We start from the raw sequence: 26,427 nt of genomic DNA on the forward strand, positions 1-26,427 counted from the left end.
AGGCAGGCGGTACTGCAGGGTCTCAGTGTGTGGATGAAATGATGGTGTAGGGAGGAAGGTTTATGATTTATTAGAAACTGGAGAACCTTTTGGGAAAGGGGGAGCTACACAGAAGGATGGGCTCCACCTAAACCAAAATGGAACCAGATTGTTGGCACATAAAATGAAAAAGGTTGTAGAGCAGTTTTTAACTAAGGGCTGGGGGAAAAGCTGACAGGTGCAAAGGAGCGTGTGCTTTGGACAGAGACATCCCTTGGGGAGGATCCATTAATGAAGTTTTTCTATATCCTAGTAAGTAGGAGAGAATGAAAGAGGATAAAATACAGGTAGGTTCTGATGAGAAACAGTCAAATGAAAGAGTCCCATTCAATTGCATCACATAATGGCAGACAGCTAAAGAGTGACAATTTTTTTAAAGGGTTTATATACAAATGCTAGAAGTCTAAATACTAAGATAGGTGAACATGAGTGCCTTGTATTAAATGAGGATACTGATATAATAGGCATCACAGGAAACTTGGTGTAATGAGGATAATCAATGGGACACAGTAATACTAGAGTACAAAATATATCAGAAGGACAGAATAGGTCGTACTGGTATGGGAGTGGTACTATATGTGAAAGAAAGCATAGAGTCAAATGAAATAAAAATCTTAAATGAACCAAACTGTACCACAGAATCTCTAGGGATAGTAATTCCATGCTTGAATAATAAGAATATAGCAGTAGGGATAAACTACCGACCACCTGACCAGCATGGTGATAGTGACTGTGAAATGTTTAGAGAGGCTATAAAATTTAAAAAACCCTCAATAATAATGGGGGATTTCAACTATCCCCATATTGATTGGGTACAGATCACCTCAGGATGGGATGCAGAGATGAAGTTTCTTGACACCTTAAAATTTTTGTTTCTTGGAGCAGCTAGTCCTGGAACCCAGAAGAGGAGAGGCAATTCTTGATTTAGTCCTAAGTGGAGCACAGGATCTGGTCCAAGAGGTTAATGTAGCTGAACCGCTTGGTAATAGTGACCATAACATAATAAAATTTAACATCCCTGTGTGGGGTGGAGGGAATACCAAAGCAGCCCAACATGGTAGCATGTAATTTTAGGAAGGAGAACTACACAAAAATGAGGAAGTTAGTTAAACAGAAATTAAAAGGTATAGTGCCAAAAGTGAAATCCCTGCAAGCTGCATAGAAACTTTTTAAAAACACCATAATAGACGCTCAAATTAAATGTATACCCCAAATTAAAAAATGTAGTAAGAGGACCAAAAAAAGTGCCACCGTGACTGAACAACAAAGTGAAAGAAGCAGTTGGAGGCAAAAAGGCATCCTTTAAAAAGTAGAAGTTAAATCCTATTGAGTAAAATAGAAAGGAGCATAAACTCTGGAAAGTAAAGTGTAAAAATATAATTAGGAAAGCCAAAAAAGAATTTAAAGAACAGCTATCCAAAGAGTCAAAAAATAACAGCCAAATTTTGTTTATGTATATCAGAAGCATGAAGCCTGCTAAACAACCAGTGGGGCCTCTGGATGATTGAGATGGTAAAGAACACTCAAGGAAGATGAGGCTATTGTGGAGAAACTAAATGAATTCGTCACGGCTGAGGATGTAAGGGAGATTCCCAAACCTGAGCCATTCTTTTTAGGTGACAAATCTGACAAACTGTCCCAGGTTGATGTGTTAGTATAGGAGGTTTTGAAACAAATTGATAAATTCAACAGTAATAAGTCACCAGGACCAGATGGTAAATCAGCTTCTGTACCAGGTGACTGGAGGATAGATAATGTGACGCCAATTTTTAAAAAAGGCTCTAGAGGCAATCCTGGCAATTACAGGCCTGTAAGCCTATCTTCGGTACCAGACAAATTGGTTGAAACTATAATAAAGAACAGAATTATCAGACACACAGGTGAATATGATTTGTTGAGGGAAGAGTCAACGTGATATTTTTTTTAAAGAGAAATCATGCCTCACCAATCTCCTAGAATTCAATAAGCATGTGGATAAGGATGATCCAGTGGATATAGTGTACTTAGATTTTCAGAAATCCTTTGACCAGGTCCCTCACCAAAGGCTCTTAAGCAAAGTAAGTCATGGGATAAAAGGGAAGGTTCTCTCCTGGATCAGTAACTGATTAAAAGATAGGAAACAAAAGGTAGGAATAAATAGTCAGTTTTCAGAATGGAGTGAAGTAAATGGAGGTGTCTCCTGGGGGGCCAGAACAGGGACTAGTGCTGTTCAACATATGCATAATAATCTGGACAAGGGGGTAAACAGTGAGGTGACAAAATTTGCAGGTGATACAAAACTACTCAAGATAGTTAAATCCAAAGCAGACTGCGAAGAGTTAGAAAGGGATCTCATAAAACTGGATGACTGAGCAACAAAATGGCAGATGAAATTCAGTGTGGATAAATGCAAAGTAATGCACATTAGAAAACATAGACCCCATCATTTTATACGTATAGTTGGGATTAATTTAGTTGTTACCATTCAAGAAAGAGATCTTGGAGTGATTGTGGATAGTTCTCTGAAAACATCCACTCAATGTGCAGCAGCAGTCAAAAAAGCTAACAATGGTAGGAATCATTAGAAAAGGGATAGACAAGAAGACAGAAAATATCATATTGCCTCTTTATAAAATCCATATTACACCTGCATTTTGAGTACTGCATGCAGATTGGTCATCCCATTTAAAAAAAAAATACTAAAATTGGAAAAGGTACAGAAAAGGATAACTAAAATGATTAGGGATATGGAAAAGCTTCCATATGAGGAGAGATTAATAATACTGGAAATTTTCAGCTTGGAAAAGAGAGAACTAAGGGGGGATATGATAGAGGTCTATAAAATCATGACTGATGTGGAGAAAGTAAATAAGGAAGTGTTATTTACTCCTCCTTATAACGCAAAAATTAGGGATCACCAAATGAAATTAGGAGCAGCAGGTTTGAAACTAACAAAAGGAAGTATTTCTTCATGTCAGCCTGTGGAAATCCTTGGCAGAGGTTGTTGTGAAGGCCAAGACTACAACAGGGTTCAAAAAAGAACTAGATCAGTTCATGGAGGATAGGTCCATCAATGGCTATTAGCCAGGATAGGCAGGGATTGCTGTTTGCCAGAGGCTGGGAATGGCTGACAGGATGGATCACTTGATGATTACCTGTTCTATCCATTCCCTCTGAAATATCTGGCATTGACAATGTGTAGTTCTTCCCTCTTGCTATGCAAAGCACCCACAACCAGCAATACGGGAAAACTGACGAAGGTGTTGATCCTGCCATTGACTCTGCATGGGTCCATCACTTGAGTGCAGTACCAATTCAGTTTCAAGATCAGGGCCTTGCTGACTATACAGAGAAAATGGTGAAAGTGTCTATACACAAAGTGCTTGTATATGTGCAAAGTAAACAAACTGAAAAAACAGATTTTTTTTCTGTACTCTTTCAAGTTACAATATTTTTAGGGGTCACCTGCAATAATAGTAAAACGTTTTCAGATAGGTGTGTGTTTTTAATTTTACTGTGTCCCTTTAGATGTCCCAGAACAGTTTGTTTACTAGTTGAATTGGATGCACATATTATTCTGCTCCATCCCTCTAAATTTCATTAACTTCGCAGGGATCAGTTCTGGGTCTGGTTCTGTTCAATCTCTTCATCAATGATTTGAATAATGGCACTGAGAGTACATTTATAAAGTTTTTGGATGATACCAAGTTGGGAGGGGTTGCAAGTGCTTTGGAGGATAAGATTAAAATTAAAAATGATCTGGACAAACTGGAGGAATGGTCTGAACTAAATAGGATGAAATTTAATAAGGACAAATGCAAAGTACTCCACTTAGGAAGGAATAATCAATTGCACACATACAAAATAGGGAATGACTCCTTGGGAAAGAGTAGGGCAGAAAGGGATCTGAGGGTCATAAAGTGGATCACAAGCTAAATATGAGTCAATGGTTTTGCAAAAAAAGCAAACATTCTGGGGTGTATTAGCAGGAGTGTTGTAAGCAAGACACAAGATGTTATTCTTCAGCTCAACTCTGTGTTGATTAGTCCTCAGCTGGACTATTGTGTCCAGTTCTGGACGCCATGTTTCAGGTAGAATGTATACAAATAGGAGGAAGTCCAGCTTAGAGCAACAAAAATAATTAAAGGTCTAGAAAATATGACCTATGAGGAAAGAATGAAAAAACTGGGTTTGTTTAGTCTGGAGAAGAGAAGACTGAGGGGGACATAAACTGTTTTTCAATTACACAAAAGGTTGTTACAAGGAGGGAGGGAGAAAAATTGTTCTCAGCCTCTGAGGATAGGACAAGAAGCAATGGGCTTAAATTGCAGCAAGGGAGGTTTAGGTTGGACAGTAGAAAAAACTTCCTAATTGTCAGAGTAGTCACGCAATGGAATAAATTGCCTGGGGGGGTTGTGGAATCTCCATCATGGGAGACTCTTAAGAGCAGGATAGACTAACACCTGTGAGGGATGGTCTCTAGATAATACTTTCCTGCCATAAGTTCAGGGGACTGGACCAGATCTCTTGAAGTCCCTTGCAGTCCTATGATTCTACTACACGGAAAGCAGTGAGGGACAGAACTGAGATGGGAGGGAGAAAACGGGTTAGCATCTGTGATTGTACAACCAAACCAAGTAAAACATACATCCAGAGAGACTGATACCAAACCCTTACTGAAGTCAATGGGCATCTTTCCACTTGATGAGCTTTGGAGCAGAACTAGAGAGTGATATGGATCAACTTACATAAATATGTATAAATGTATTGACCACTTAGCATTCTGAAAAAGGCTGGTTTAAGACCCTGATCCAGAGTCCTTTGAAATAAATGGAAAGACTCCCATTGGCTTCATGGGATTTGAATCAGGCTATAAATAGGGATTTCATAAATACAAATGGGGGCCAGCCTGCATTTGTGCCCCTTCCCCAGCCTCACGTGCACCCCACACAGGGCAGGAGGCATCCCTGGCTCCCACAAGATGGCACAGCCCCCCAGCGGCCCCAGGGGAGGTGTCTGTACCTGCGAGGGGAAAGGGGAACATGCTGCTTACCTCCGGGCTCTGGCCCCCATTCTCTCCCCCACACACTTAACTGCTGCGCGGTGACTGCCTCTCCAGCTCCAGCCCCATAGCCCAGCATCAGCTCCCTCTACCAGGTAGGACCCCCCGGCCAGGGGGACAGTGGGCGGGAACTCCTGGTCCCTACAGCTCCCCCCCCCCCCCACCTGCCCCTGGGCTCCATCCAGCTGCCCCGCAGTCTCCTGCGCCCCGGCCTTGTCCCCCAGCGCAGTGTGAAGGGCCCAACCCAGCACCCCCCTCCCAGGCCGGCACCCAGGGGCCTGCCCCTCCTGCCCCTTCCCCTCCCACAGATGCCACTACAAACGGAAGTGAATCTAATATCTGTGGGCAAATGATGGATTTTCTCCTGGACAGATTGTAGTAACAGTTTTCACCAATAGTCTTACTTTATTGTTCTTTTCCCAAAAGGAACTTACTCTGTGAAGTAAATCAGACTGAGTGAAACGTCAGAGCACTTGCCTCAGCTGTGTGGAGTGCTTTAGGAAAGCAGATTGAACCATAAAGTGGACATTTTTATTCCCAAATCAAAGTCAAGATACTGTAACTTTCTGAAAAATATTCCTTTAGGTATTTATAAGGCATCTATCAGGTTGGTGCCTGAGCAATGATCAGAATAGAATATTCCATGTTGGAATGCAGTATTATTTGTGTGGTTTTGCCCAGCAGACAGATGTCTTGGCCCTGTTTCCAATCCCCCTACAACATTTCCCAGTGCATCCACATTCATTAATGCCCATGGTCATTTAAAGACTCCTGGTCTGTTCTTCCTCTAGGTACAACATAATAAAAATGTGGGTGGATCCCTTCAGAATTCATGCATGTAATCTGGAGACATCTTTTCTATTAGTTGAAATCAGTACCTACCTGTCTTTTGCCTCATCGGTAGTTGACTCAGGCCAATTTGCTTCACAAGTGATCAAAAGCAGTCATTACTCTGGTTATGGGTGAGGGGGCAATAAAGGGGATAGAGAGATTGTATTAAAGGTGAAAATATAAAACTCCCACCCTAGATTTAGCAATATATGGTACTGAATCAGTTTTTGTTCTGTGCTAAATAAAAGCAAGCTATACCATGTTCCAGGTTTTTACTCTAGTGTGACTGCATGTTAGCAAGCAGTGTTCAGAACTGGATTCCAGTCCCTTTTGTTCAGTCCCTAGTATATTGACTCGTTGTGTCTGCTCTTGATTGAACCTGTTTTGGCAGGCAAAGAGTGTTCTCTTATAATGAGTGTAGTTTTCTAGGATTGCATCTACAGTAAATTCAAGCATTCCTGCTTGTACCATATCTGAGACAGTTGAAACATTCCAGGATCTCCAACTAAAAAGAGGCTCATTCCTTGGAGTTTTGACATTCAGCAAAAGGAAAATATGCAGATAATTTGGCTATTTGTGTTAATGAGCTGACTGTTTTAGTTATGTTGCTGAATCTTGACTTGTTTTTAGCAGTCCATCATGGAGTAGCAAGTCCTACCTCTGACCTTTGATGAGGATGCTAACAGGCATGATTATAGACAGACTGACTAGATCTATTTTGAAGGGTAAAACTGTTGTAATGTAATCAACATTTTTTATGTATTAAAAATTAAATTATAGCTATATATATTTTGCAAGTGGGGAGATCAATTCTCAAATGTGGGCACTTAAACAGGATGTTCATTTCTCTCATATGCATTCTCAGAACAGTACCTAAATGTTAATTTTATATACCCAAGTATGAATTTAAGTATCCAAATGCTGGACTTGTATGTACTGTCCAGATGTATGCATTTCAAAACTGGGATTATGGTATAGCTGAGGTGTGTGTGTGTGTGTGTGTGTGTGTGTGTGTGTATGGAGGGGGGTTGCTTTAAAATGTGCAGTAACGAATGGTTTAGATTTGCTTTTCCAAATATTAATGAACTTTTCTTGTTTCACAGAAATAGTTTGTCAGGCTGTTTTATTTAGAAATTAAGAACTTTGTTAATGGAAGTTATTAGTGGAGATGATGGAAAAAAATGGTTCTCTTTTTCTAGATATCACTACATATGAAGTGGTCTGAAATCTATGGCTATTGTGGATATATCTCAGATTTTGTTGGTAGCCAAAACTATATATGAAGTTACATTGCAACTTCCATTATATCCACTTGTTTTTGCATACTTGTAAATGTTGGGGCTAAAACTGCATATGCTTTGTCTCAGCCCAGAGGTGAATTTACTAGAAATTTACTCATATGTTTGAGTTAAGGAGAGTGAAGAAAGTACATTGATAAGTGCAAAGTATTATATTATAATAATCTCAAGGGTTTTATGAAGGCAGGAAGTAGCATCATTAGGTACAAAATCACCTAAAAACATGTCTGTCTATGTGCAGTGTGGGCAAGCTAGACTGGGACTTCCAAACTCCTGTAAATATGAGGTTTGGGTGCCTAACTCCATGAAAGTCCTTTGAAAGGCCCTGACTTAATATCAGCGTGAGTTTGAGAACCTGCACTTTTTTCATTTCTTGACTTTGACTGAGAACAGTTAACTTTTGTGCCTTAATATTATGTTTAGTATATGGACCAATGGAGCCCACCAGTTTACACCAGCTGGGAATCTGGCCCTTTATCTATAGCCACCATTTTCTGTTTTGGACCTGCCTATGAACCAATTATGTTGACATGGGTAATTAAAAATGCAAAGCTGCTTGTACAACACAGTTAAATTTTGAATGAATATGCAATATTTTTAATGCCACCAAGTAGAAATGACTTCCCCAAACCACATTTTGAATGAAGACATAAACAATATAAGGGACTAAGATTTAGTGGTCATATCATAAACTTAGAAAGACCTCTTGAAAGTGTGTGGGGGTTTTAAAATCCATTTTAATTAACTACATCTACAAGAGCACAACTTCCCATAAACATTACACAGTATGCAAGAGCAATTGTACAGAGCCTCAGCACATAGAACTTTTCACTTTCAGATTATAAACCGTGTTATCAAGGTTCTACGGTAAATACCTTGCTCTAATTACAGATAGTAAAAGAAAAGGTCAGAGGGAGTCTGTCATGTTACCGACACATTTATGGAGTCCATGGCTAGATTCTCAGCTGCGTCAGAGCTCTTTGTGGTGTAGCTGAAGTGGAGGGAAGAGGGTAAATGTAGTTTTGAGATCTGAGCCCTGACATAACTGAGATCACCCTCAGTGTTGTTCTAAATTATGCCTGGCTGTAATAATCCCCAAAGTGGGGTTGAAGATGGCTGGATTGCAACAGAACTCTGACAACACTCTGATGTTGGGGCTAGAAGTGGATGGAGTGGGACATAGAGTCAATTTAGCCATCACTACAAGAGCTGTGGATTCCCCTAAGCCAGAGGCATCTCTATGTAGTCAGTTACTACTTTATGTTTCTGGGGTTGCAGAAAGCAGCCTGATCAGGGGGCCAGAATCTGACCACGTGAATTTACACTAAGTGTTGTAATTTTGTTCATGTTGGCATGTTTATGATGGAGATACGTCTCTGTTGCAGGCCAGGTGAAATTGACCAAATTCACCTCTAGTGTAAAGAGTGCAACTCCATTAACTTAATGGAGTTGCATCCCACTTATACCGGCGGTGAATTTGACCCACTGGGCCGATGTATTTTACGGAAAAGTAATCTATCCTTATCTTTTGGATAAAATCCTTTGGTTTACAAGCTATTAAAAAAAATTTGTCCCAGTTCTCTAGTATGCTTATTACTTAACCAAGTATGTAATGCCCACTACTGAGTTCAGATGTGCAATCTTTTAAGATGAGCCATGGTCTGTATATTGTTGTTGTTTATTTTTTGTTTTTTTCCTGACAATTTAGTTTCAGTTAATGATTTCAAACTGATGTTTGACCTTTCAAATTGAACGATTCCTAAGAACTCATGTTAAAACAACACACAAAAAGATAAACCTAGTAGATAATAGAAGATTGTGGCCTAGATCCTGCAAATGCGTGCATATATGCTTATGTCAGTTATTTCAGTGGGCTATTCACATGTGTAAAATTATGCACATGTATAATAATCTGCAAGAAATAATCTGCAAGATTGGGACCTCTGGGATTAGCTCATAATTTAGGATATATTTTAAAATCATATATTGTCTGCCTTCTAATCCAAGAAGTGCAATATTAATGGAGACAAATGCTAACAAATGTTGTTTAATTTCATTTTAAAATGGCAACACTTGTGATTGATGGATCTGTGGACAATTTTTGTTTTTCAGAGCTGAGAATGATAGCTGCTGGAAAATTTGCAGGTGTCCCCAGAAACATGCAGGTGAACCATCATTTCTCACTGGCTTCTTCTATGGATCTTTTGAGCAGCAAACCACCTCTGGTTGAGCATCACTTAGACTCCTATCAAGATGTTTCTATCCATGGCACTCTCCCAAGGAAGAAAAAAGGGACCATTCCTATTAGATCTTGTGATATGTTTAGCCATATGGGAACCCTGCCATTCTCCAGAACACACAGGCAGCAGTCACCTTTGATTCAAGATATCATAGACGAGTATCCCTTGCAAGACAGGAAGAGTGAGAAACTCTACTTCAGGTATCTTCTTAAATTTAACCCACATATGTTTTTCGTAAAATCTGTACTGTATTCTTCTAGAACTCCTGTCCCCTATTTATAAGGCTATGAGGGTATGGCTGAGCCAACATGGACATGACCTTGAGCTGGTGTCCAGCTTGAGCCAGCTGTTGGTGAGATGGCCATGTGTCACAAGCCAAGTTTCGGGTCATCTTCTATTATTATGCAAAAATGAAATCTGATGCATTTTGCCAATATAGGGGAGACTTTTGCATTTCATTCCATAGATTAAAATGAAAAAAAGTCTTTGGTGGTGTTTTGATTGTTTGTTTGTTTTAAATATTCTAAATTTTAATAATTTTTGTTACTTTGTTCATGTAGATTCGGAAACATTCCCCCTCCTCCCACCCCTCGTGTGTGTGTGGTGGTGGTGGGGCATGTCCAATTAGCTGTCCTAGTAAAGATAAAAGTATTCTGGCCAAAATTTTCAAACATCAGTGCCTAAACGCTAGACACTGAAGTAACAGCTTGATCCAGTTCCAGTTGAAGTAATTGGGAGCACTACTGGAAGGCTCAGTTACTTACAGTAATGAGGGACATATAAGAACCTGTATCAAAAAGTCATTCTATTGACTTCAGGAAGCACTGTATCAGTTCCTAAATGTTCTGATTTCCCACTGACTTCAATAGGGCCACTATTATTTATTATTATTACTGTTATTTAGTCGCTGATTGAGAACAACAACAACTAGGGTGCAAAGTTTTAAAAACACAGTCACTGAGCATAGGCAAAGTAGTATTGACAATCCCATAAGAATGGCAAGATTGTCTCAGGTGGATGCCAGAATCAGGAAACTTCAGTATAACCCAGTGGATTAATAAGGATTAACAAAGAATATGAGATACCATTTTGCTGCTTGGGTGTCAGAATCGGCATGGTTGAGAAAAGGAGCCAAATGGAACTTCTGCACTGGGATTTATAGCTGTACTGTAAAAATGTATTTACTAATCACATTTCGTCACACAACCTTTGATGAAGGGAGGGAAAGTGTATGATCTCTGTTCTTATGGCAGATCAGATCAGCCTTCTCCTTTAATGGTGCAATTAACTGAATCTATATTGTTAATAATGCTTGAGAACAAGCTGAAAGGTTGTTCAAGAGCAGTTTTTTTTCCTTCTACCCTCCAACAAATCAGTCTGGGTAAATGGCTACAGAGTACATAATGTTCCTCTCCATATCAATGGTCAATGAGATGTAATTGCTTCCTGCTTGTTTGGGCTGGCTTGTGAACTTACTGAACTCTTTTTAATTTTTATGTGATCAGAGAATGCAAGCACCCAGAGATGTTATGAAAAGAAGAATGTGGTGATATGTACGGTTGCTTTCTCACAGCTTGTCCTTCACCTAATCATTTACTGTCCAAGTACAGTTTACAAGAGATGTACCTGCTCTCTTTGAGAGAATAGAGCTTCCACATTTATATATATATATATATATATATATATGTGTGTGTGTGTGTGTGTGTGTGTGTGTGTGTGTGTACTGTTAGGAATATTACAGCAGTCTGAGTAAGAACAAAAGGGTCAAGAGGGGAAGGACAAGCAGTTCTGCCTCATCCAGAATGAGAACATGATGCTACTTGAATAAAAGGGATGTTGTTAGGCTGGTTGTTAGGCTTTCTACTGCCATGTAGGAGATCTGGGTCCAATTTCCATGGTTGGTCTCCCAGTCACCTTGCTAGAATAGGCAGACATGCATGGTAGCAGCTCTTGACTCATGTTTACAGTGCTGGCAACTTAAGTGATGTTAGAAATGAAGTCATTATCCACTCGCACCATGAATACGTATGTAAAAGGGCTGTGATATCCATAAGTAAATATATATATGATGGCAGACATTTGAGGTCAGATTCTTTTTCCCCTTACTTACATTGAATGGGACCATACTCTGCCCGTAGTCCCATGGGTTTGTGGGTTTTTTTGAGGAAAGCTAGAATTGATTAATTCTGCCATCCTTCTTGGTCTCTCATGTTGTGAATCTGCACCCTTGTTCAATATCTAAAAATTGAACATTTAGACACAAACATGGAGCAAAAATATGATTTGCCTGCTGAGCTTTTGCCATAATCATCAAGGATCACACTCTGAGGCTCTCACTCACGTCGAGCATTTTGAAATCAATGGGACTACTGGTGTAGTGATGATCTTCTCAATGTGAGTGAGGGTATATGTCTAAGCTCACTGGCACTGAGCATCCTAGAGTTCGCTAAGATAGATAGCGATCCCTCTTGTACTGCTGATTTCTGTGTAGAATCTTGTGGTGAATGAGAGCCTGAGATCAGTTCCTCAGAGTAGGGATTGCTAGCAAGTGTATCTGAGGCAATCAATAGGGCAGCTCAGTCTGAGCAGTTAAGAGAACTCCAGAACAGCACTGACAGTAAATTCTTTTGGGACCAGTTTGTTCTTTTTTTATATAGTGTGTGGTAAAGTCAGGCCAAATGGCTACCAAGGTACATGCCGGTAGGGCAGGTACGTGAGCCCTAGACTGCTAACGGTCCTTTTTCCTGCAGGCAGAACAGAGGTTACTGTAGGTCAGTTAGAGACACCTGGACCCAATTAAGGGCCACTCCAGGTCTACTTAAACTCTGCCTCCCCTAAAGGGGGGGGGGGGGCAGAGAAGGAGAGGAGGAAGCTGCCAGAAAGCTTGCGGCGGCAGGAGGAGAGAATCCCCCTCCAGACTAGGAGATAGTGCTTCTCCATGGCCAAGAGAGGCAGAGAAGGGAAAGCCCCGGCCCACCAGGAAGGACCGACGCGGCTCTGATCCTCCAGGGCTTTACCACCACCTCTACAGCCCTGCACAGGAACCACCAGAAGGTACCTCCTGGGGCCTTGGGGCATACACTGACTGGACTGACTTGTCCTCCCATGGGGTTGAAGGGCACCCCTCAGGCCCTACAGCCAAGAGAGACTGTGGAGTATACCACAAGTGCTTTACTTTCACTTAAACTTCCTTTGGAAGCATTATTGAAATAGGGAGAATCCCTGTCCTCCTCCAGTGCTGTGGTGAGACAACAGTAGAACAGGGCTCTAATGCCTAGCATCACAGTTGCTGTGAACTGAGGCTAGAGGATCCTAGATATTGAATTGTGATTCAGGGATGTCAAAGGTGTAAACTCCATTATTCCGCTTTTGGGATAGATTTTTTTTTTTAAATAACTTTTTTTGAGACTTTGTATATCCATACACTCTTCCAAGAATATAAAGTTAAGAATGAAACATACTCAGGGGTCAGTTGGAATTGCCAGGGAAGAAACAAAATTCAGTGAAGAGCAGAGAAGAAGAAAAATATGAGATGTCTAGAATGTACAATAATCTTGTGGAACTATGATCATGAATTTATATTTCTCCCTTGTATAAATTGGTTATTTCCAAAAATTCGTCTCATATCTACCCCAACTCACTGGTGTCATAATCTGTATCTAAAAAATGTCCCTGTAATGTATAATATGTGAACTGGTAATATTAATGTGCCGGTCATTAATATTACTGTGTTGTGTATGTACAAGTGATGTGACTCTTCCTTGCCTGGGGCAGGCTGAAAATGCCAAAGTCAGAGCAGGCTGCAAAAAGGAAAGCAGATTCTCCCAAACTGGTGGCTAACACTGCAGTTAGATTCACCAACCAGTCACACACACTGCTCCTGATTCCCCATACTGGTTATCAAAAAGCTGAAACAAAAGTTACACAGCCCCCTTTATTGCATTTCAGTCGCTGGCCCCAGTCAGCAACTAGGTCCAGTAAAGAGATAAGGCATTTAAACTCTATTCTCTTTACCCAAATGTTCTCCTGATCCCCAAAGGGTCAGCCACATTGACAGATCAATATAAGTTTGGATCTTACCCAAAATATCACACTGCCAACCAGTCCTTTAGTAATTAAAACTAAAGGTTTATTATAAAGAAAAAAAACAAATACGAAGAGAGATGTTAAATGGCCAAAGCAATCAGATACATACAAATGACTTTAAAGTCCATGTATATCAGATTCTCAGCAGAATTGTGGAGTTTGCAGGCTTGTACAGTTCCTCTGCTGTACATCCAACACCTGGATGGGTCGCAGTCCTTTGTTTCATAGCTTCAGTTGTAGATGAGGTGATTCAAAGGTAGGTAGCAGAAATGACGACAAGATGGAGATGATGAAGCTGCATTTTCTGGTCTGCCATGTGGCTTGTTTCAAATCAAGCTTATAGCACATGGACAGGGAAAGGCACTTGCAGTCCCCCTGACCACAGGCATGTCCCTGCATGTCCTGATGACTCATAGATGCTGTCCTGGCTTCTCTCCCTGGGCTAATTGTAAAGGTAATGGCTCTCCATGAGTCATTAATGCTGACACTAATCTGCCTAGGGGTGTAACACAGCACAAATGTTGTGATAGATATATATCACACACATCCATAATTTACAGTACAAAGATTATACATACACATAAACAATATTATCATATTTAGCAAATTATAACCTTTCCAGTGGTACCTGACATGGCCTATCTTGTAAGAATCATTGCAATTTTGTCATATTGGTATTAAATAATATTATAAATTGTCTCCCTTAATCCAGACAGCATCACAGGTGACATATTACAAAATTATAAATATGAGCTGGATATGTATTCTTAAAATGTGTTTGGGCAGGTAAGGCTTAAATCACCCTGCCTTAGACAAAGGAGTATGGTCCTACCTGGTTGAATCTGTCTGCAATGTAAACTGAACAAAGAGAGGTGAGGCAATAGAAGTACATTTACAAAAAAGGTAAACAAAGCCATCAAACCAGCAAGTGGTAGAGACAGCCACTTAACTATCACGATGGGGGGGTCAGGAGACACTCCAAAAATTAACATGGCGTCAACTTCCTGGTGGACACAACAAGCTGAGTCCCCATAAGGATTTTCTGACTTTGAAAACAAAGGTAAAACGGAAGCTTATAAGCAGAGAGAAAAACCGTTTTGATATCCTTCACCAGAAGAAACAAAAACCAAGTGCTTTGAGTTCTGTGTTGGATCCTGGCTAAGGCTTGGTCTACACTACAGCATTAGGACGACAGAAGGCAGCTTAGGTCAACCTAGTTATGTCAATGTACAGGCTACAACCTAGCTCCCACCAATGTAAGTGCCATACTGCACCGACATCATAACTCCATCTCCACAAGAGGTGTAGGGCTTATGTTGGTGTAGTTAGGGTGACACAGTGTCCCTGTGGACACTGCGGGTTACTTACATCAGTGATTGGCTGTCATTCTTGTCAATTTCACAGCTCAATGCTAGATCTGTGAAATTGAAAAGAAAGCTGGGTGGGTGGGAGACTCCAGCTAGAGCCTGGCTGCCCCCAGATTCCCCACTAGGCTGCTGCCCGGGCTCCCCCCTCCAAGTCGAACGCAGCAGGGCTCCCTGCCCAGAGCCGGGTTGCCCTACGGGCTTCCCGCTGGGAGCCCTGTTGCAGAGTCTCCCTGCTCCCAGCTGGGCTGTTGCATAGGTGCTGCCCCAAGGCTCCCTGCTTCTTGCTGGGAGCATATCTGCTTCCTTTCCCCCTCCCCCAGGCTCTCAGCTCCTGGCTCCCCACTGGGCTGCTGCCATGCTCCTGGCAGGACACAGGGAACTGAGAGCTTGTGGGGAGGGGGCAGCTAGGAGCCTCAGGCAACATCTGTGCTCCTGGTGGGGAGCAGGAAGCTGGGAGCCTCAGATAGTACCTGGGCTCCCGTCAGGGAGCTGCATGCAGAGCTGAGAGCCCAGGCTCTTGGTCCCCTGCACCCTCACTGCCCCCTTAAGTCAGTGGAAGCGCTCCTGGTGAGGAAGCGCACCACCTTCAGAAGAAGGGTAATGTGGGCATGAGCCACCACAGTAATTACTGTGGTGACTCTAAGTCAATATAACATAGGTCGACTTAGGTTTTTAGTGTAGACATGCCCTAAGAACTAGCCGCCCATGCTGGAGGAACTGTGGTGAGAGAACTACTTTGAACAAAAGGTTCTTGTTGGTTAAGTTTGGTTTTAGGCTTAGAAGTATATTTTTTACCTTTTGTTTGTAACCATTTCTATCTCAAATCCTTCTACTTGGAATCACTTAAATATTTGTTCTTTGTTAATAAACTTAGTCTTGTTTTATTATACAGCCATCTCAATGCAGTGCTTTGAACTGAAGAGTAAAATCCTCAGCCACACTAACAGAGACCGGTGCTTGTATTGCCTCTTTACAGGAGCAGCAAACTTGATAAGCTTTTGTGAGTGCTATGGTGAGAGGGGCTGAGCACTGCAGAGGAGGAGATGGTTTGTGGGGTAGACTTGGGATTGGAGGAGGCTGTTGGTGTCACCCTTCAAGTAACCAAGCTGGTGCAAGCCAGGGTGAGGTCACTGGGCTATGAGCAGGGCTCTGAGTTAAAGCTGTACAGCACAGAAACACCCAGGGTTACAGGGCAGGCAGTAACACAACCCCCTACGGGTCTGTGGGAACACCCAAAGCATCACAGTCCCCAAAATACTTTCAATTATGTTGAAAATTTTCTTTGAGGTTTATCTGAAACCTCAATTATCCAAACTTGTTTAGTATCTTCTCTCTCCCCCTCTTTCCCCCGCCCCCCCTTCACAATTACATTTGGCTAATCAAAGTCAGAAGTATATCTTTGAGGTTAAAACACAGGACTAGCAGTCAGAAGACCTGCATTGTGTCCCTGACTCTGCCATACACTTACCTGAATATCTTGCCAAAGGTCATACAGTAAAAATTTTGAAAGCTGAGTGCCTAAAGTTAGACAGCTATAGCCATATTTGGTACCTAAATAAAAGATGCCTAATATTCAAAGCTGATTACTTTTAGCTCCCAATGAAATCAATGGGAACTATGAATCTTCAATACCTCTGAAAATCAGCTCCTTAATCTCATTTTGTCTGTTCCCCTTCTGTAAAATGAGGATAAATATTTACTGAGCAAGCAGGGGTGTTGAATGGCCTAATTAAAGTCTGCAAAGTTCTTTGAGATCTTTTGTTTGAAGCTGTTATAGAAGTGCATGGTACATTATATGATTAAATGTTTTTGCTTATTCTGTTCTGGAGTTTCACCAATATGCAAAGAAAATTATTATTTACTCCCTGCATGTACGGCCCACTTAATGGCTAGGAGCTGGAGTGATGTCCAGCTTGAAAGGGTTTTTTTGTGGGAAAGGAGAGACTGATAGCAACAGTGCACTTTTCACCAAAGAACCAGGAACTTTTTTTTTTAATTTCAGTGCCCCAGTACTTCAGTCCCTTATAGAAAATATGTGCTAGAAATCTACAGTAATAGGGTGCATTAGAAGAACCAAAAGAAAAGAAAATATGATCCCATAAACAAATTACTTCTGTAGTCAGGTGGATGTATATTGTGTCTTTTGTCCTCCCATGTTAGCATGGGCGATATCAGAAATTGCACAAAGTCTGACACGTAAGAGATTAATCAGTTGACTCATACTGGTGAAGTTTGTCCCTTGAGTCCATGGTCTAGTCTTCACTGCTAAAAAGGATGGGTTTTTTACCTCAGGGTAACAAACACACATGAGCTATCCTAAAAATACAGTAAATACAAAGAACTTTAGTTTTACAGTCAGGTCAGTTAGGTGAGGTAGGGGCATCATGCTGACCTTAACTAGTTTATACTTCTGTAAAGCTAAAGTGCCTTGTCTTCACTGCTCAAAAAGGTGCATTTTTATCTTGGGGTAGCTAACCTAGTGAAGACAAGGCTTGAATCTAATTTTGTGGAACACCAGAGGAGGGCATTGAACAATTCTTGGCTGTAATCATATTGGATATTGTAGGAATCTTCACCCTCAATCACATGTATCTATTGGTTGGCTCTTATACCCTTTTTTTGTGCACGTCACTTGACAGAGCTCTTGAAATCTGCTGACCATCAAGAGGGAACTTGTTCTGTAGGAACATCTCTAGTGTTTCTTGAATATTAAGTAAATAAAAATAAAGGATTTCACTTTGACACCTGGCACGTGGATATTGTTCATTAATTAATTTGACCTCATATCTTAAATTGTTTATTTAAACACTAGAATCACTCAAAAGTATTTCCTTGTAAGGAGACTGTCATTCTGGGTTGCTTTCTTTGGCTGACTTCAGAAAACCCACCACTTTCTACATTCTTTTCTTTAGTTTATAGTTGGATTTTTGTGAATGTCTGTTCTTCTGCATGACTGGACATCAGCCCAGATTCTTTCCCCCTTCACCTTTTGGTGAACAGTGTATTTCCATCACTGGATAGAATAGTAATGGGAAGTACTTACTTTGGCTGCTCTGGTACTATAAGGAATGGACGTGAAGGGCCATGAACATTTTTCTAGAGAAGTCAGAAATTTCCTGTTGAAAACTTTAGGGGTTCTTCTGCTTTTCATAAGCAATGCCAAACCAAATATCTGCACAGATGTAGAGTTTATACAGATACTAAAAAGCACGTTACTTCAAAGCTTTATATTTATTTTTTTAATGTAACAAATGTGCCTAATGACTAAAAACTGAAGCCACATGTTCAAGTTTTTTTTTTAAAAATCTACAAAATCTTTTGAAAGAATAGATTTACCATAAAAGCAACCAACCAACCAAAACCCCCTAGTCAAGCAAAAGTCTGAGAGAAGATAGATCATATACGATGCTCCTAACGGTACAAATGGTGGGCACTGTTGGACCAGCAAAAGAAGCAAAATAACTGAGATCATCTCCTTTTTGACTCTTATGATTCCCATTGACTGGGCCAATGAAGTTAGAAGCTAGTCTTCCAGTGCTGGAGGACATGCAATTTCACTCTTACTCTTTGTCACAGCAAGACATCCTTCATAAATATACTACACCTAAAAATAATGCAAACTAGTTTTTATCATTGTGCATAAGAATGTTGCCTGTTAGTAGTCTCACCCACTCCATGGAAAGCTGATGGTGAAGGCAACTGTCAAGGACATCTGCATAGTTCACTGTCCTGGATCCTAAGCTGAGGAGAGAGGCTCATTAGGAAAGAAGTTTGTTTGCTGTCATAGCACCCACACAGCAACTGCCAGGCCCTTATAGACAAATATGATTTCAATGTAAGGGCTAAGATGTGTGCATTCTCAGCTGTGCTTTCATTGGAGAGGCACAGGGAATTTCTGAAGATCATCCAAGAAGGCATAACTGATGTGAACTTGATTTTGCAAAGAGTCAGACTCGGAAAGGAACACCAACTTTTCCAGTTCTGAAGCCATCCTCTCACTGGTGTTTCAGAAGGGAGAATCACTGGGAAATAATGGAATAAATTACCCTTTTTATATTGAGAGGTGTATGGTGAACCTGTACTACTCAATTTTTCTGTACATTCTTATAACTATCTTGAAAATAAGGGCACTTAAAGAAAATATGAATCAAGTGTCTCTGTGGTCATAATGTGAAGAACAGATGCTCAATTCCAATTTCAGTAATGAGTTAAAATTTTAATAGCCAAGTAGAGTGCTGAAAATGTCATTTCAACTCAGTCCGTCCCATTCTAAGCAAGTACATGGATTATTTTTTCCAGAATTGATGGCTTTCTGCATGCAACCATCAAAGTTTCCTGTTAGTTATGTGAATTGCTGCAGTGTTAGTCTACAGCGGTTCATGCCAACATTTTCTTTTGTTTCAATTTGTTTTGAGTGAATTCCCTGAGTTTTTTTATTTGTTTCAGATTGAACAAACGCCAAAATGTTTGACACTCAAGTAAAGTGATGGGAACTTAGAAATACCTAAGATCAATAGAAAAATTCAGCATGAACTTTATTTGAAACCGATGGGTTTCACAGCAAAACTGTCATACAGGATTTCACATTCTTTTGATATGAAATCATAAATGGGCAAGGGACCTGAAATTGAACCCAGATTTGTATAGAAGCTTCATGATCCTTTCAAAGAACCTGACCCAAATGTCAAGATTGTAGCAAACTCTAAACCAGGCAAGATTTAGCATGAAGAAGTAAGTAACTTGTGACCATGGCCTGTTAATACATGCATATTAATATTTTATATGGGCTGAATTCCCACCAGACTTTCTTTACAAAGGATAAATAACAAGTGTGTCATGTGGAGCTTAGCATTTGGTGGCATGAAAGACGAGCTGCTTTCACCCAATCCTAAAAACATACATAAATATAATGGACCTGTTTTTTGTTTGAGCACCTTGTAATATTTTAGCACATAAGAGGCTGGTCACATATTTGCATTAAATGGTTTTTGTGCTTTAGTCAGACCTTTCCTAGGAAGTGCTGACGCTTACCAGCTGCTAGTAAGAAAAACAGTACATTAATTTATGCTAATTAAAACCTCTACAAACAATGTGAAAATTAATTTACAGGGAATATTTCCAATTATACAGGATGTTCATGCTTTTACTAGCTGGGCTCATTTCAATATTAATTTCTTCTGCATTTACAGTTGCGAAGGCAGTTTTCAGTTCAAATTCCATTCCTTGGCTATAATGGCATTTTAAAAGCAGGGTCAGTCTGGTAAACAAGTTGGACTTTAGTACTGGAAATGGTTTGGATTCCAAACACTTTGCCTGTTTCTATAAACTACATAAGATGTCCTGAATGCTCTGTTGTGCAGCAGTTGCTGAGGGATTTTGTTTCCTATCTTACCTTTTTCTTTCATTTTTATGGCATTACTTTTTTTTAGCTTCTGCTGGCTGTATACAACTTGAATATTTTTCACATATAAAGGTCAGGTTTTCACTAGACTGTCTGTTCATTGTTTTTGAGAACACGGAATTGTAATAGTATAACCTGTAATCTTCACTTCTGTCCTTCTGGCTATGTTTCGATCCTTAAGAGGAAGCCCCTTAAAAGCCCTGTTTATGTTGAAAATACTACTTTGTCAAGAGACCTGACTATTATGCTTTTGTCTATTGACTCCATTACAACATACTTCCACTTAGTTGTGTGGATGGGACCTTTAACTGTTTCCCTGAACAATGCCAAAACCTTGGATGTGAGTTGATTTTGTATCCAAGGCTTTGGCATGGTTCCAGGGACACAGTTAAAAATGCAGATTCAATCTGTCTATGCTGTAGGACTGGACTGTGTTTTTAACGGTAATGGTGGGCAGCCAGGTTGTCTCAATGTGGGTGCAGCTGTAGTGTATACAGGGCCTTGCATTCCTGATTATATTAAATATAACCACTTATAATTGGCAATTTTCAAATTAGCCATTAGAAGCTATAAATATGGACATCTTTCTCTCATCTTGAATTTGGGAAGTCTTTTCTGGTTGCAATGATTGACTTTCTTGGGGTATCCAGCTGGTTTATATTTAACCAAATTTTCAATCTTTTGGCCAGCTGACAACCACTCAAGCCATCTTTTTCAACAAGCGTTTTCCCTGTAGTTTCAGATTAAGTGCTATCATCTGGCATTGAACTGTCCATTGCTATCACAGGCTGCTATTCTCGAGCAGATAATTTTTCTGATCATTAAGAACATGCTGTACCTTTTTGTCATTATTGGCCCTCTCATCCCCCATGTTTAGGTGAGGTTTGTGCACTCTATCAAAGTCTCTTAAAATAACAAAACTGTTAATATTATTTTACCCTTATTATGCTTAACCTTACACATTGTGAGTGGCTCTCTGACTTCATTATAAGTGCCACCTGAAGAAGTGCCTAAAAAGAAGCACTTGCGTAATACTTTGCATGATAGAGGCCTTGGGACTTATGAAGGAACAATATTTCTGGGAGCAATCAATCAATGTGTTGATTTTGAGTTATAAAGCCCTGGATAGTTTGGGTCCTGAGTATCTGAAAGATCTCCTCTGTCCTTGTGGTGATAGATACCACAGTATCTGAGATCCACTTCAGCTAACAGTCCCCTGGTTTAAGGGGAAGTGAAATGAAGCCTTAGGGTTTTCTTAGGGACACTTGACTCTGGGACTCGTTTCAGTCTCAGTTCAACAGAGCACGGGCCTGCTGATCTTTGACAGGATGTTTTCACAAGCTGCTGTTCTCGCAGGCTTTTAAGAAGGAGGTGGGTTAAGTGTATGGAAGGGATATCAATTGATAATTCTGATTATAGAGAGTCCTGATGGGCTAGTGGCATAATGCTTTATTTTGTAGTATTTTAATTGCTTTTACTGTATGTGCACTTCAAGCATATGGTTGGGTGCATTTTGAAAATTAAAGCACAATTAAAATTAGACAATATTCCACAATTTTAGTTTCTCCATTAAAACTTACATTTTTGCATATCTGTCTTGTTTCTCCTATTCCATGGAGAGAAGTGAATAAAGCATTAATTTATAGTGGTGTTTGCCATGCCCATTGAACTCAGTGGGACTACTCACATGTTTGCAGGATCAAGACCTCCATCTGTTTCCCCTAGTTGGTTCTTTTTTTCAAAATAGGAAAATGTGTTTGCAAAACTACAAACTGGTGTAATACCTGAAACTACATTTACTTTATTTTTTCCCCAACTTACTAGGTGTTGAGTTGACAGTTTCCTTTAACTAGGAATAGGCTGGAAGGAAATACAGTCTAGGGCAACGAAATATCTGTTTGTTCCATAAGTGACATGTAAACCTGGATGCTCTTTAATAAAAGCTTGGAAGTGTTTTCCTATTTCTCTAAAGCAGTCATCCATTTATTTTCTGATAAGATATCTGCACAGGTACTTTTTTCACATATCTAGAATCAGACAGCAAATTTCAATCACCTCTAGAGAAATGAACTGAAAGGAGATTGTACAAAAGAGACGAGTACTCCCTTTTCTTGCAACACTTTCAATGTTTTTTTCTCCCATTGTAAAAAGGAAAAGTATGATGGAATTATTTCACTCAAACATTCCTCTAAACCTATTTTCAAAACAATATCCCATTGATGCTAGTGTATTATTTTGCAGCAGGACACGAGTCTTTTTCTGTGCATCAGTGCTGCCCACAAAGCAGGTGGAGCAGTTTTTTTTCTCCTTGAAATGTCAGTGCTTGCTTAATTGTGTAAAGTGTAACTAGAAAGCCAGTTAGAGCCTCCTATGCCACAATCATACTGCATTTTCCATATATGGAAATATGTTACATTTCACATATCATAATAATCAGCAGTTTGTTAACCTTAGAGCCTGATAGTGCACTTTTTGTGCACAGACGGACTTTAGTGGGACTCTGCATGGACACAAGGACCTTCCTGTGGAGTCCATTGCATGACTAGAGCTTTAATGTTAATTGTCAATCAGTTTGGGCCTGAAGTTTACAAAACAAATAGAAATATTTTCCTTAAAAAACACTGATTGGAAATAGGTATTTTTATTTAATATTTTTTTAATCTCTGGGTGGGGGGGCATGTCCATGCAACAAACTATGGTTGATGCAAGTTACATCGGCGCACAGCCACCAAAGTTAGTATATCACGCCTGTGTGTGTGAGAGACACTGTTGCTTCTGTAGGCTGAGTTTATTACAAACATTGCATTCTTCTATTCTCTCCTCCCCCACCCTCCACTCTCACACATGCATACAAGCTTCCTGTGTGCCATCCCCCTCTATTTCACAGACTCCCGGCAACCACCTGAACCTATCCCTCATGCTAGGAGCTCTGTGTGCCACCCATTCTGTCCCCCCTGTCATAGCAGTAGCTCTGTGTCTGTCCTCCCCTGCCCCCATTCTCCCTTCCATAATATCCCATGGCTCTGTGTATTTCCCATGTCCTCCGCTTTCCATGCCAGGTGCTCTGCGTACCTCCCATGTCCCCCTCCCTCCATACTCTAGTCTATTATTCTCTCCTTCCAACCCCATCAGGCATTCTGTGTCCCCTTCCCCCCATGTCCTCCCCCTCCCCCTACATCATTGTCCCCCATTGTTATTTCTTCATTTTGTCTGGGAGATAAGTTATTCACTGTGTCAACAGTTCTAAACTATATTGGAAGGCATTGTTACGCTGAAATGTGTTAATGGCTGCCATCCACTGTCCAAAGACAGTGCACTGAACACTGGTATATCTACCCATGATACACAGCAAGTGCATAGACACAAGCACTCCATAGTGGCATTCTTAGCAGTTGGCAAAGATTCATGGCCATGCATCCCAAGCGTAGGGAGGCACTTCCTGTTGGAACCCAAACTCCCTCTGAGGAATGGGGCTTATGCCACTTCCCTCTTCTCAGCACTTTGCCCTGGTTGCCTTATGCAGCTCCCTGTTCAGCTTGCTGGGGTTTGTGAATCCTATTGTTAGGCACCTAACAGTATGTTTACACAGCTAAAGAAAAACAAAACCCACAGAAGCATGTCTCAGAGCCTGGTTCAACTGACTCAGGCTTGTGGTGCTCATGCTGCAGGGCTAAAAACAGTACATGGAAATAAAGCTTTTATCTAGTCATTAGGAAGCCAAATGTAAACTAATTTGTGGACCCACAATTTACATACTGTACCAGTCAAGCATTGCTCTCTAATGCAAACATACTGTGAGTAAACAGAGACCATCAAGAGCTCTCTAAAGTCTAAACTCAAGCTCAATAAAAAAATAAACATTAGCTTTACTTGAAATGTAATAACATCTCATGAAAGACAGAGAACTTAATATTATATTGTATTGAAACAAATTGTCAGCTGCAGTTCATTTAGAGATGGCTGGAACTGCAGCACCTGCCATCCAACCTGCAGTCATTTGAAAATATCAAAATACCTCTTTCCTGATGGTAACCCAATCTGCTTAAAATAAAATCAGACTGTGTGCTTATTTTTTCACACTTATATTGGTGATCTTGGGTCTTATGGATTGTTTTTTGGGGGTTTGTTTTTTTGGTTTTTTTTGTGCATATCTCACAGAGAAGAACATGTTGGGGTTAACATAGCTCTGGGATTCAGCAGATCTGGGCTCTGCTCATGGCCAGTTTGGTGTGTTACCTAGGGAAAATTGCTTTAGCTGTCTGTGTCATTTCCTCAATCTGTAAAGTGGAGAAATAATACCTCCCACTCTATCTCATAGGGCTATTGTAAAATTAATCCATATTTGCAAAGGGCTTTGAATACTTCTGATGGATGGTGTTATGAACTTTAAAAGTATTATTACTGTGTGGGTGACTTGTATAGGAGAAAAATGTGGGTTGTTCTTGTTTCTTTATAATGGATAAAGACCTGGATGGGTTTGGTTCTTTTCTGCTTTTTATACATTAAATATCTAGGCCCTGTTTAGCCTAAAAAACTCTATAATCTTATCTGCACTAGGAAAAGCATTCATTCTTGACAATAGGTACAGCTGAGCTAGTACTGAAGCTGATGTAACTGTAAGCATAGACCAGGATGAAACATGTACATTACTATTTCAGAAGCCATCTAATACATTAGTGGTTAATTTTAATGCTCAGTTTTCACTCTCTCCGTGTTTTGGGCATCACAACAATGCTATGGACAACTGAAGAACTAGCATCTTCCAGGAAAAACAGGATGGACAAGACCCAACTGTAGGATTTTCAAAAACATTTAGCATTTAATGGGAGTAGAGTTGGGCCACTACATAGTGTTTTGAAAATTCCATCCCTAGTTTCTAATGTGAAAATCAAGTAGAAAAACAAGCAAATAAATTCATCTTTCAGGCCTTCTTTATTCATCATATAAAAGAAATAAGGGCACAAACCTATATGGTTTTCTTTGCAAACCACTTTTAAAAAGCAGCTTTTTACATTGGGCCAAATCCTATTCCCACTGAACTCAGCAGCAAAACTCTCATGAACTTCACTGGGAATGGGATTTGGGCCTTTGTGAATGATTGGATAACAAACAATAGCAGCCTGGCAGCTAAGTTTTCCCCATTGTAGAAATGTCTTTGGAGAGGGGAGTTATTTCCCCAATTATTGTGTTTTGGATTAAAAATTAAGAGCCCAGACAGGCAAAATAAATATATATTTTATATATATATAAAAGCTTAGTTTATTGAATTTATTTAAAGCTACATTCAGACAACACAAAGAAGTTGGAGATCAAGAATTCCAGTTAAAACTGATTCCAGAGAAACTCAACTGCGCATTTTGAAGTTGCGTATTACATTACTTACAAGCACTATAGCATAACAATCCCCCACTGTGCAAGATATTGTTTCTAAATATATATGGTCAGTAATAGCTGTATACAAATTTACCTTTTCATGATTGTCACACTAAACCCATTATTCCCTTATAAGTATGTCTGTTTTTGTGTGTGTGTGAGTTACGAGTTTGTTTTTTTTTTTAAAGGGACTATAGAAACAATGTAAACACAAATTGTAGGTTTTGTAAGCCAGTCCTCTTCCAAAAAATTTGTAAATACTTGGGTTTTTTTTTATTTATTGCATTTTGTAGAAAGAGCTATAATTGTGTTGAGTGGACCATCTTCTAGGTTTCTACACCTTTGGGAATATTTGCCATCTGTGCAGATGGGAAAATAGCAAGAAGAAACTTTTAAAAAAAGAAATAGAGCCCCGTTGATTTAATGTTCTATTTTTTATGTCAAGTAATTACAATAGTGAATATATTGTGGCTTAGTTATGTTTGTAACAGAACTTGAAAAAACCAAATTGGTTTCTTCAAAGTTTAACTTGCATTCCTTCCTTATGCAGCAGAGCTTCATCTATAATAAAACTGAAAGATGCTGTATTTTCACTTTCCACTTTCTTGCATTATCCGTGTCTTCTCTAGACAACTTTTATGACTAACATCAGTTAGAAAACCGGCTCTGTTTTCTACATTTGAATTTATAAGCGCTTAGAAAACTGCCTTTTCATTACTTTAATATGATTTATATTCATTACTTTAATATG

The 26,427-nt window shown here is 39.9% G+C and overlaps 1 protein-coding gene across 5 annotated transcripts in view; it reads left to right on the plus strand.

Annotated features, from left to right (window-relative positions):
- BCAR3 (BCAR3 adaptor protein, NSP family member) overlaps positions 1-26,427 on the plus strand; it is a 164,921-nt gene that overhangs the window by 79,492 nt on the left and 59,002 nt on the right. For all 5 annotated transcript variants that reach the window (XM_067538442.1, XM_067538443.1, XM_067538446.1 and 2 more), the window contains one exon: positions 9,322-9,649. In XM_067538442.1, the coding sequence (XP_067394543.1) occupies positions 9,322-9,649 (328 nt within the window). The remainder of the gene's footprint in view (positions 1-9,321; positions 9,650-26,427) is intronic.

The sequence above is a fragment of the Emydura macquarii genome, unplaced genomic scaffold, assembly GCF_026122565.2.
Source record: "Emydura macquarii macquarii isolate MOO-44397 ecotype Brisbane River unplaced genomic scaffold, CSIRO-AGI_Emac_v2 contig_480, whole genome shotgun sequence".
Lineage (NCBI taxonomy): Eukaryota > Metazoa > Chordata > Testudines > Chelidae > Emydura > Emydura macquarii.